Genomic DNA, 12,397 nt, shown 5'->3' on the forward strand with positions numbered 1-12,397 from the left:
GTTATTTTTTATCCAAGTAGGGACAGATTTGGAGGCTGAGCAAATACTTCCCTTAAAAAAAAAAAAAAGAAAAAAGAAAAGAAAAGAGAAAGAAAGCGGGAAAAAGTAAGAAAAGAAAAAAAAAAGAAAAAGTAGATTACTGTTTCAAATTTAAAATTCCCAAAATTTTGCAATCCAAGTTGGAATGCTATGTTTTTAAATTGTATTATTTTGCATGAATGCTAACATATATGTTCAAATATTATCTTAAATAAATCTCAATTTCCAGCAATTAAAAAATAATTCCCCTGAAAAGTTTATATTTTTGAATAATCCCAAATGTGTCGAGCTTATGTTCCCGTGTTAATTTACTGGAAATTTTCCAACCCAAACTACAACATCTAAACCACTTCTACTTCCTAGTTTTCGCCTCATTTTCTCTGATGCAATGAAAACACGGACAAACGACAGCACAAAGATTTTGTTTTTTATTTTGTGGTTTTTCTTTAGCTTTCTTATTTATTTTGTGTGGTTTGTTCTTTTATTTTTTTCTCTTTTTGATATGTTTTTTTTTAATAGATTTTTGTTGTTTTTTTAGTTGTTTTTCTTTGGAATTTTTATTATTAGTTCTCTGAACTCTTTTTTTTTTGTTCGAGGATTTTTTGAATTTTTAACACATTAAAGCATGTGCTAGAATCTGCGTTTTATTTGATGCTTTTTTTTTTTTGGGGGGGGGGGGGGGGGGGGGGATTTCCACGCGCCAGAATTGGAGGTTGAGTAGTAGCAATCACACATTTTGAAATTCCTTGGTGGAACTTACCTGAATAAATTTACAACGAAACGTTCCGTGTCCGTCTGTGTTGCGATCCCCGAGCATAGAGTACATCTCCTCATACATGTCGCTCATCTTCCTCTGGTTAAACCCCGGCTTCTCCAGTTCATTCTTCACTCCATCCCACCAATCCTACACAGCACACAGTGTGTATATTCTCATAATATATGGTTAAAGACAGAGTGAAGGTAGCAGATTAAAGTCCAAACCTTAAAGATCATGTCAGGGTTGGTGAGCTGCTGCAGAGCCTCCACAAAGTTCTTCACAGCCGGTCCCTTGTCTAGCATTTCCCTGATTCTGTTCACACACACAACATGGAAACACACCTTAACATTCCTATTATCCTGTCAATCAATGTTTATTACTACAAAAAATAATAGTTGACTTAATTTATTTTTGCGTCATATTTCATTTCTAATTGTTTAAGCATAAAATTACCATGATGATATTTTCTAATGTGCTGAACACATATTGCACGCATTGGTATTCCTCTGGGGTCAATTTGACCCCAAGCTGTTTTAGCTGTGTATTTCAATCTGCATGTTCTCTCTCACTCTCTTGGAAAAGTTCTCAAGGAAAATGTTTATTTGTATTTATTTATTGGTTTATTTGACAGGGACTGTGTACTGTACATTAATATCAATACAGAAAATGAACCAGATTTAGCCAGAAGGCTATTTTTCATCTGTTGTCCCTTTACTATCAATGAGGTTTTGGAAGAGCTCTTTCACAGTGAAAGTGACAGAAGAGAACGTATCTGAAACTTTATAGTGAGTAACTCCAAATAAGTTGCAAAAAGGCAATAAAAATAAGTGAATAAATATGTTTATGAGAGGAAAGAGGGGGTGACCAACATCAATCAATATGGTTTATTCTGTGAGACTCATGAATGCGCACCACAATTTAGAAAAGATTTGGATGAAAGATTTTCTCTAAAACTGAAAGTTTGACCTGATGGTGGCACTGCAGGAAAGGTCAAAGGTCATACCAATAGGGTTCATACTCAAGTGCTCATTAATGTTTCAAATTTGAGAAGATTTGGATGAAAACTGTTCAAGAGTTCAAAAGTTTGTCCTGATGGTGGCGCTAGAGAACATATCAAGGTTTCATTATCAAGGGCTTATTTATGTATTCAACGAATAAACAAAGTGTCTGACAAAATCTTGGTCAACAATTTTCTGAAAATCATTTTCTGGAGGCAAATATCCCTGGGGTCAGATTGACCCCAAGGGTAAAATGTGTTAATTCAAACATTTCTCCTCCTGTGTGGAACAGTGATTCATCACCTGTTGACGAACTCTTTCTGCTGGTGTCCAGAGACTGAATCCTCAAAGTTAAAACTCTCACTGCTAATCATGAGAGCGTAAACCAGGGCCTGAGGGTAGCAGCGTGCAGTCTGCTCCATGCAGTGCTGGACGGCCACGGCTTCAGGTTTGTCCAGCAGGGCCACCATCTGACTCATCCAACTGATCAGCATCCAACATGGAACTGACATCATCTGAGCACAAAAGCAACATTAGTTCATCACAAGCCAAGGCAAAAATACTGATTGCAGAGTTGGAACTGTTGCCCCCTGCTGTCAGGTCACAACTGTTTTTATCCTCCTCCTGTAAACAAGAGGTTTACGTCAACATCTTTAACTTTTCCCGATCATTTAGCGCAACCAAAAGCAGCACAAGTTGTCATTTTGACTGAAAAAGCTACTAAATGATCTAAAAAGTTGCTAAATGATCAAAAAACCCACTTAATGATCTAAAAAGCTGCTAAATGATCTAAAAAGCTGTTATATGATCTAAAAAGCTGCTAAATGATCTCAAAAGCTGCTAAATGATAAAAAAAAACAGGCTGAATGCTTCACTGTAATAAAAAAACAATGGGATGTTTACAGGCAGTGGGGCTGTGTGACATCATCAATCACGTGATTTCAAGATGGAGGAACGCAGGCTCTAAAACTATATAGTCCCATGTTAAACATAGATCTACTAATAAGTACATTTAGAAGGTTTCAGGCCAAACTTGTAAAACAGTGGAGGATCCCTTTAAAGATGCTGTATAGGTTAAAGTATAAGTTAGGAAAGTGAGATATTTTATCGTTTATGATTTATCGTCAAAAACATTCTCACCGGTAAGAATATGTCATCCCACGATATAAACGATAATTTCCCAAGTCAGAAATTAGCAAGGGCCACGGGTCATTTGTCTCTCAATTTAGCCATGAATGCCCCAAAAAAAAACGTGTTCCACGTACCAAAACTACCCTGTTTGTTGTCAACAACTTATTATTCTCTAGAGCGGAGCACTGTTTACGAAAGCTCTGCAGTGGAGCCTCCATGGTGTGCACCACCGTCCCGCCCACACACTGTCGTCTGTGTGTGTGAGGTGCTCGTGTCAGCTACCTGAAGCTGCCGTGCTGCGATACATCATGGACCGCTACTTGGTTAAAACCAGACAACCATCCAACAAAGGGAACCGAATCAAGTTCCTCCGTCAGATCCATCCAAAGTTCCACAAACAAGGGGACAGAGATGAACCTGCTGCTATGATTATGAACTGGAAACTCAACTAAAACTAACTATGCTAAGCTAACCCACCGACACACTGACTGGGCTAAGAGCTAATGCTAACTACTCCATATAAGGAATAAACCAAGGAAAAATAACGAAAAGTTACGTAGGTAACTACGTTCTATTTCATCCCTTCTGACCGGCAGAGGCGGTGTATAAAGCACTGGATGATCATCCTTGCGCATACGCAAGTCAAGAATTAAATCACAACAAAGTCACATGTGACCTCCCGGTGGCTCGCGAGTTTATATAGCCACGTGACCAGAAGCTCAGTCCCTTTTCACCTTCTCGCGCGCAGGCAGGATGTGTGTGGTTGTGAGCATGTGAGCAAACTCCACCAACTTTGCTGTACTGTTTGTTCCTGGTGGCCCTGAGACTAGTAAGGTCAGAGCTGCGAGCTTTCTTGCCCTCCAAGCACTGCACAAGCAGTGTTCTCAGCTTTTCTTCATCACCGTTGTGTCTATTGTTCATCAACTGGTAAGTTGTTTATTGTTGTTTTTCGCCGTTGTTTTTGCTATCGGTAGTTTTTGTGTTAATATAGCCCACCTTAGTTGTGTGCTACTTACTTTGTTTAAAAAAAAATAAAAAATAAAAATAATTTTTTGATTGATCTTGATTTTGGCCAGCCAGGACCTGATTTCCGCTGCTGCACAGGCTCTGCTGCAGCTTGCCGAGGCGCCTGCCATCCCTGAAGGACCTTCTGTCCCAGTACTGGGGGAAGATCTTGCACCCCAATCCCGATCGTCTCCAGTTATGGGTGTGGTCGCTGCAGGGCCATGGGTCTTATTCTCCGAGTACAGTGGGGATATAGGCCGTACTATTGCCAGTGCCCGGGCACCGTCCACACGTCAGATTTAACACTTTTATGGAAGGATAAAATAATCTCGTCCAACTCTTGACATTTTAGTCATAGTCAAAGTAAGAGTGACTGCTTTCTATGGGTTAAAACCATGATATTACAACTGAATTTTGCTACTGGCTGAAAATGGAGGTTTGGCTCTTTTGTATGAGCGTTCAGGTGTCTGATTAGGCGTGTCTTAACTGCTCCAGGAGCCCCGCCCATAATCAAGGCATTCTTTGAATTTGCAGCCAAAACCTCAGAGTTTAGTGACAATTTAAATGAAAACGTTTATGTTTTATATTACTGTGTTAAACACTTGATTTATTACAGTAAAATGTAAAGATTTAATGATCATGCAATGATAACATCACTGTTTCTGTTTTTTTTTTGTCATTTTGTTTTAGATTGGTTTTCTGTATTTTATAACATTGTGTTTTTTGGGTTTTTTAAAAAAAACATTTTTAATAATTTTCTTCGGATTTTTGTGGTGGTTTTTTAGGCTTTTTGTTTTTATAAAAAAATACATTTTATTTAGGTTTTTTTTGTAATTATATATTTTTGGTATGTTTATATATTTTTTCTTTTTGTAATGTTTTTTTTTAAACAGATTTGTTATTTTTTTAGTCATTTTGTTTTTATACTGAAAAAAAAAATATTTTGTGAGTTTCTGTAGTTGTTTTAGCCTCTTTGTTTTTATAAATTAATATTTTTTTAGTTTTTTTTACAATTTTTTACATATATATATATTTTCTTTCCTTTTTTATATCCTTTTATAATTTAATGTTTTTTATTGATTTTGTGAGTTTTTGTTGTTTTATTAGTCATTTTGCTTTTTGTTTAAAAAAAGTGAACGCAGCCAAATCCAAAGGATCTGTAGGTGTGCGATGCATCCTGTTTACTCTAGGCTCACCTCCTTGGTCACGAGGTCCAGCGTCTCAGACGGGTACAACTCAATGATCTGCAGCACACGTGGGAACCTAAGACGAGCCTCCTCACAGCTCATCTTCAGAGCCTTCAGCATGTTTTCCACCACATGGAAAGGCAGCAGGTGCAGCTCTGGAAACTGGTTCTCTGTTTACACAGGAAGAAGAAGGATTTAAACTCTGGGATGAAGCAGGACTTCATGGACTCCCTGTTCGTAGTTTATTTACTGGTTTCGTTCTGCTCCTCCTCTCGCAGTCGTTTATCACAGAAGTTTGCCAAAGCCATGTATGTCTCTGAGACGCTGCTACTCTCCACACAGTCCTGAGTGTAGGACTGGAGCTCCTCGTCTGCCTTTCTGCTGGCTTCACTCAGCAGCTCCAAGGCTTTTAACTGCAGCTTCACTTCAATCTCCTGCAGACCACAGCCAGAGAGAGAGTTGGATATGTAATACAGTTCATCAGAGAATGAATCAGCCTCATCAGTAATAATAACTAGAATATTTGCATTTCCTCAAGAAAATGCAAGTGAGGATGCAGGTGCTGGCCCGCGTCGCACTGCATTAGCTTAGCATTAGCATCAACTAACATCAGCTATCATTAGCATTAACTAGCATTAACATTAGCATAAGCTTGCATTAGCCAAACATTAACATTCGCCTAGTGTTAGCATTAGCCTAACGTTAACATTAGCTAGCATTAGCCTAGCATTAACATGAGCTTAGGATTAGCTTAGCAATAACTTTAACCAACATAGCATGAGATGAAAATTAGCAATAAAGTTGAAAAATGTTGAAATGGGTTGAAGGTCTTAGCTGAACATGTTAAAGGTTAAAGGTCAAAGTCAGTTGAACGGCTGAGGATGAAGGGCTTGAAATTTCCAATAGAAATAAATGGGAAAGGAAAAATTCAAAAAAAGTCAAAAAGTTTAAAAGTTACAAATTATAAAAGTACAAGCATAAATCTGGGGAACTTTTTGACTTTTTTTGAGAGCTTATTTGTCAAAATCGGACAAACTTTGTAGGAGGAGTTAATGCAGACGGAGAAAAAAATGGACAACAACAGTGAGGATGCCTCCTGTATCCTCACTAATTATAAACATTCAGCACCTTGGGTTCATTGTTGGGCCAAGCAGCACCAGCCAGCGTAGCCACTCTCTGAGCTTTATCTGCTCCGATCACTCCCAGCACTGAAGGACTTCTGCTCACAGCTGAGGCCAACATGTGGAACGACGTTCCCTGGAGAATCTTTTGGGATCTGAAGACTTGAGCTGTGGCGCTCTGATAGTCAGGCTGGAGGTCGTCTGCAAAGACACATAAATAGACATTAAACATATACAGTAAGAGGCAAGGGTGGAAGGATGAAGTCAACCAACTGCACATTTCTTCATTTATCACTATGCAATGTTGAAGAAATATGTTTAAAAAATTACATATTTTTGTTAAAGTGTGTGTGTGTGTACTTTGTGTCAGTGTGTGTGTGTGCACTGTGTCTGTACTTTGTCAGTGTGTGTAATTTGTGTCAGTGTGTGTGTGTGTGTGCACTGTGTCTGTACTTTGTGTCAGTGTGTATATGTGTGTACTTTGTGTCTTTGTGTCAGTGTGTGTATGTGTGTACTTTGTGTCAGTGTGTGTGTGTGTGTGTGTAATGTGTCAGTGTGTGTATGTGTGTACTTTGTGTCTGTGTGTGTGTGTACTTTGTGTCGGTGTGTGTGGACTTTGTGTCAGTGTGTGTGTGTGTGTACTTTTTGTTGATGTGTTTGTACACTTTGTGTCTGTGTGTGAGTACTTTGTGTCTGTGTGTCAGTGTGTGTGTACTTTGTGTGTGTGTATGTACTTTGTGTCTGATTGTGTGTGTACTTTGTGTGTGTGTACTTTGTGTTGGTTTGTGTCTGTGTGTCAGCGTGTGTACTTTGTGTCGGTGTGTGTGTACTTTCTGTCGGTGTGTATGCGTGGTGTACTTTGTGTCTGTGTGTCGGTGTGTGTACTTTGTGTCAGTGTGTCTGTGTGCACTTTGTGTCAGTGTGTGTGCACTTTGTGTTGGTGTGTGTGTGTACTTTGTGTCGGCGTGTGTGTGTACTTTGTGTCGGCGTGTGTGTACTTTGTGTCGGCGTGTGTGTCTGTACTTTGTGTCGGCGTGTGTCTGTACTTTGTGTCAGTGTGTGTGTCTGTACTTTGTGTCAGTGTGTGTGTCTGTACTAGTGTTGTGTTCAAGACCGCACTATCCGAGACCAAGACTTGCCCGAGACCAGCATGCACCGAGACCAAAACAAGACCAAGACTTTCGGGAGCCGAGACCGAGTCAAGACCAAGACCGAGACAAACCGAGACCAAGACCAAGACCAAGACCATAAACATTTTTTTTTTCAATTTAAAAAAATAAATAAATAAATAAAATTATGGCAAGGTTCAACAGTTAAATAACATCTCTCTTTAATTTTAGTTTATTTTAAATACATTTGACGGACAAAAAAAAAGGTGCCTGCAAAAAATTAACTAAAATATTAAAACTACTACTGCTACTGATACATTCACAATTATTCTACATATTTGAAAACAAGATTTTTATGTCAGCTGAATGTACAGCAAGTGTTTAAAAGCATTTCTGCCAAGAAATAATGATTCTTTATTCTGATTCTTTCAGTTGTTCAGGTTTAACAGGTCACAGATTTCACAAGATAAGATTTTAGTTTGAAAAAGCCTTTACACAGGTTATTTTTATTAATTCACTTAGTTGATATAGTTTAATTTGGTTGCTGTAATATAACTGGATATTCAATTCACAAAGATTTCCAGCTGTAACTGTAAAAGTGAAACTTTCTGAAATAAAACTAAAAACAAGTTGTCATCAGTATAAAAAACATAGAGCTACAGGTAGATGTGAAACTAAATAAAACAAACTCAAACCCTGGAAAAGTCATGTAACAAATTAATCAATAGTTATTATATATATATATATATATATATATATATATAATTATTATTATTCTGGATACAGTGGAAACAGAAACTATAAAAAATAATTATATTTTGAACCTGTTTATATTGTGGGGAACATATTATATACATACATGTAATTGGAGTCTAAAGTCACAAAAAAACCACCACTTTAAAAATATTTAATATTATTTGAGTGCAACTCTGCGGCGATGACGTGCTGGTGACGACATAATCCAAGATGGCGGCGGCCCGGACTACAGCCGACATTATGTAATAAAGCCTTAAAAGACATGGATATAATGAAAAGAGTGGATGGACAGATGCATAAACATGCAGACTTTCACACGGACACACACGGACTTATTAAACACACACAAACTTATTAAACACACACGGACTTATTAAACACACACGGACCTCAGTAAACACGGTAAACGGAACAGGCTTCACCGCTCGGCTGGCACTAGGACCCAGAAACAGAGTAAGTGCGTCCCCTATCCAGCATTCACAGGCTGTAATATCATCAGTTTATCATTTTACCAGTTATTAGAGCTACTGTCTTTACCAGGGAGATAATATTTATTACTGGTGATTGTTTTCTGGAGTTTTACTGGGATTTTTACCGGTGATTAGTTCATTTCTCCCTTGCGCTCCGCGGTCCAAACTGACACCGGAGCCACACAGTATGAATGTGTCACACACGTCACTCAGTCACAATAAGGAAGGTTGTGGTCATTATACGAGGTGGATTAATTAATGAATAAAGGATTGTTTTATCCCGTTCTTCTCCGTGTTATCACATTATAAAAATGTTTAAAAATAGCAGGAATTAGTGCTGGTCTCGAACGGTCTTGACGGAAAATCCCGAGTCCGGGCAGCCCGAGTCCAAGACAAGACCGAGTCAAAATGCTTCAGAGTCCGAGACAAGACCAAGACCTTTAAAATTTGGTCTCGAGACCAAGACCGGTCTTGACCACCACAACACTAGTCTGTACTTTGTGTCTGTGTGTGTACTTTGTGTCTGTACTTTGTGTCTGTGTGTGTCTGTCGGTGGGTGTACTTTGTGTGTGTGTACTCTGTGTTGGTTTGTGTCTGTGTGTGTGCGTGCGTCAGTGTATGTACTTTGTGTCTGTGTGTGCGTGTACTTTGTGTCGGTGAGTGCGTGCGTCAGTGTGTGTACTTTGTGTCGGTGTGTGCGTGTGTCAGTGTGTGTACTTTGTGTCTGTGTTAGTGTGTGCATGCGTGCGTGTGCCAGTGTGTACATTGTGTGGGTCTGTGTGTGGCTAAACCAAGAGAGCGTAACATCTCAACAAACGTCACTAAAACAGTCCCAGCACCCCCTATATATGTACTGTGTACATGTACAGTATATATTTATCCTTTATCCTCTATCTATCCTTTATCATTGATATTTATCATTATTATTATTGTGCTCTTTTAAGCTGTACTGAGCAAATAAAACTTCTGCTCATGATTCTATTGTTTACTCAGAGTATTGATGCGCATACTGTGCTGTATCTATTTTAATCCCCTCTTATTTGCATAGATTTTTAGCTGATTTAGGATATATGATTACATCCTTATTAACAGGTAATGACATAAACAGACCAGTGATCCTCTCCTGTCAGATCTCTGGTGTTCTCTCTTACCCAGGAGGGGGATGGTCTTCAGCATGGTGCCGACTTGCTCCACCGCACTTTGAGTTTGGCTGCGTTTGTGGTTGTAGCGACTGAAGCTGTGAACCCATCGCAGCAACCAGCCCCGGTTTGTTTTGGCGTCTCTGTGAAGTTCCTTCAACAGCTTAGTGGCCACGGGAAAGTTACTCTGGAAACAATTTGGGTTCCACAATAAAACCACAATGGATGATGATAAGCGAAGATGAATCAGACTGGTCTGTATCTCACCTGCTTGCGAGCGCTGTCAGCCATGTGTAGCTTCATACTGAACTTACAGTCGTGTACCAGCTTGTCTACGTCATTCGCTGAGTCAGCAGAACCATCCACCTCCATACTGTCACTGTGACCTTGGAGCTTTTCCACAATCTTGTCCAAAAAGAAACAGCTGGACAAAAGAGAGGAAAATTCAAACTCTTGGTTTCCTCTTTCATATTTCAGTGTATTTCAATCAATGTGTTTAAAATAAATTAAAAAAAAGTTATACCGAGATGTAATGATGTCATCCCACACATTCATTGGGTCCACGTCAGCATCAGGAAACCTCTCAGTCCATAATTTGATCAGACGCTTGAGGGAGCCAATGGACACTAAGGAATTAAAAATTAAACAAGTATTCAAATCAGTGCAGAGAAGAACAGGAAAACATATCAGAAAAAAAAAGTGACTAAACCTAGAAAAAAAAAATTCTGCTTAAAACAAATGTGTGCTGGTATGAAGTAGTGTTTTTGATCATTATTTACTTGTAAAAACGTAAGAGTGACTGCCCTCTTTGAATATTGTGAATGGAGATCTATAGTGAGTATTGAGTAGGTAGTAAGTAGGGGTGGGACAATATATACAATACTGGGCTCATGATAACGATGCGATACGATATTCTGGAAAGCCAAAAAAGACAAAAAGAATTGCAGTTGGAAAAAAAACTGTCCTTTTGTTGGACTTTAACTCGAAATTTTCATCCGGGGCACATTTGGAAAAAAAGTGTCCAGGCCCGATACTTTTTAATTTTTACTGAAATATTAAGTGTGTATTGCTTAATAAAGCAGAAAAATCCTAGTTTTCTAGTTCACCAAGTTTTCTTTTATTAATGCAGGTTTGCCACTTTTCCTTTTCCTTTCCACTCCGTTACCATCAACCGTATCCATGGAAACCCCTTTACAACTTTTTGATGTCATTTTTTTTAAAAGCCAATGAAGGACATTATAGGTATTACAACAGGAACCATTGAGTTGTAGCTCAGTGTGTGATGGATGTGAACAACTTTCATGTTGTCCACTCCACTCCGTTACCACTAAAAGGTAACGAAGTGGAAAGACCTTCATCATTCAACCCCACATTAAACAAACACTAGGAAGAATTCAGCACTGCTGCTCATACAGCACAGCTAACATGAAACATTACATGATTTCCCCCTGGGATCAATAAAGTACTTCCGATTCTGATTCTGAAATGTGCTCCTAATGAAAATTTCGCCCTATACTTAGCCCGGGTAACATTTTTTTTAAGGAGTATAAAAAATAAATTAAACAATATCCTAAATAAGACAATTTTTTCCTGTTTAAAGAGCAAAAAGTTCCACTCGCCAACGAAAAATCTAAACGAATCATGTCATTCTTCAATGAAATATTCCTCCCTGTGTATGAACTTTATTATGACAAGTTTTTTTAAACATTAAACTAGAAAAGTCTACACAGCCCAGATTAAGTTTATGTTCTTAGCATAGCATAGATTGTTCTTTGGAGATTTTATAGTATAGACTGAGCGTATCTTAACTACATAATCAGGATATTTTTTTCATTTCCAGCCTAGACGCACGTCAACCAGTACCTCAGGGTTTAGTCACCCTTTAAACAAGGTGAGAGCTTTGAATCTTGATCATTTATCTATTAGCGTACAAACCATCTCCTTTAATGAACTGCAGGAAGTCCTGGATCTCAGTCAGAGCCTGCACTGACTGCAGGATGGTCAGTCGACTCTGGGTCAGTAGTGTATCCACACTGGAGTAACTCTGGAGTCACATGATGTTGGTATTAAGATCTGAATTAGAACGCTCTACTGTACAGTAATGAGGTTAAAGAGCTGACCTCTATGAAGAGTTGCATGGCGTGGCTGTTGTAGTATGTGGCTCTGTCGTAGTCTTCCTGGAGGATGTAGAGCAGACTCAGCTCCTGGCTGTACTGACTCTCCAGCAGCTTCTTACGCTCCTCCACCTTCATGGCCTGATCCACGAAGCTCAGCAGAGTTTGGTCTCCCTCACCCAACTGCAGCTGCTTCAGCATGCTGCGGATCATGTGCTGCAGGTACATTTCCTGTGCGGGACAAACACTTTTCTCATGTAGGACTCCAGACAGCCAAGTGGTCGTTTGTGACTGATTTAGTGTTTGTTGATACCTGATAGAAGGGATCTGACCACATCTTCTCCAGGTTGGGGGGAGTGCTGTCGTCCAAGTTTAAAATGGAACAGTACTGCAGAGACTTCCACTCAGTGAGGTGACTGTACGCCTCCATCGCTGCTATTTCCCAGAAATCCTTCTCAGAGTCGGTGGGTTCACCATCAGGCCAGTCATCTGTGTTCAGAGCCTGATGACAGGGTTGGGGTCAGTTATAATTGTAATCGCATAATTGATAATTAATTACAATTATGACATA

General features: G+C 39.1%; 1 protein-coding gene across 1 annotated transcript in view; it reads right to left on the reverse strand.

Moving 5' to 3' along the window:
- prkdc (protein kinase, DNA-activated, catalytic subunit) overlaps positions 1-12,397 on the reverse strand; it is a 94,841-nt gene that overhangs the window by 12,352 nt on the left and 70,092 nt on the right. The window contains 12 exon segments of the mRNA XM_028434065.1: positions 800-943; positions 1,021-1,108; positions 2,098-2,309; positions 5,127-5,287; positions 5,368-5,551; positions 6,246-6,439; positions 9,725-9,899; positions 9,980-10,136; positions 10,236-10,338; positions 11,648-11,756; positions 11,833-12,057; positions 12,140-12,328. Of these exon segments, the coding sequence (XP_028289866.1) occupies positions 800-943; positions 1,021-1,108; positions 2,098-2,309; positions 5,127-5,287; positions 5,368-5,551; positions 6,246-6,439; positions 9,725-9,899; positions 9,980-10,136; positions 10,236-10,338; positions 11,648-11,756; positions 11,833-12,057; positions 12,140-12,328 (1,941 nt within the window).

The sequence above is a fragment of the Gouania willdenowi genome, chromosome 20, assembly GCF_900634775.1.
Source record: "Gouania willdenowi chromosome 20, fGouWil2.1, whole genome shotgun sequence".
In the NCBI taxonomy this organism is placed as follows: domain Eukaryota; kingdom Metazoa; phylum Chordata; class Actinopteri; order Blenniiformes; family Gobiesocidae; genus Gouania; species Gouania willdenowi.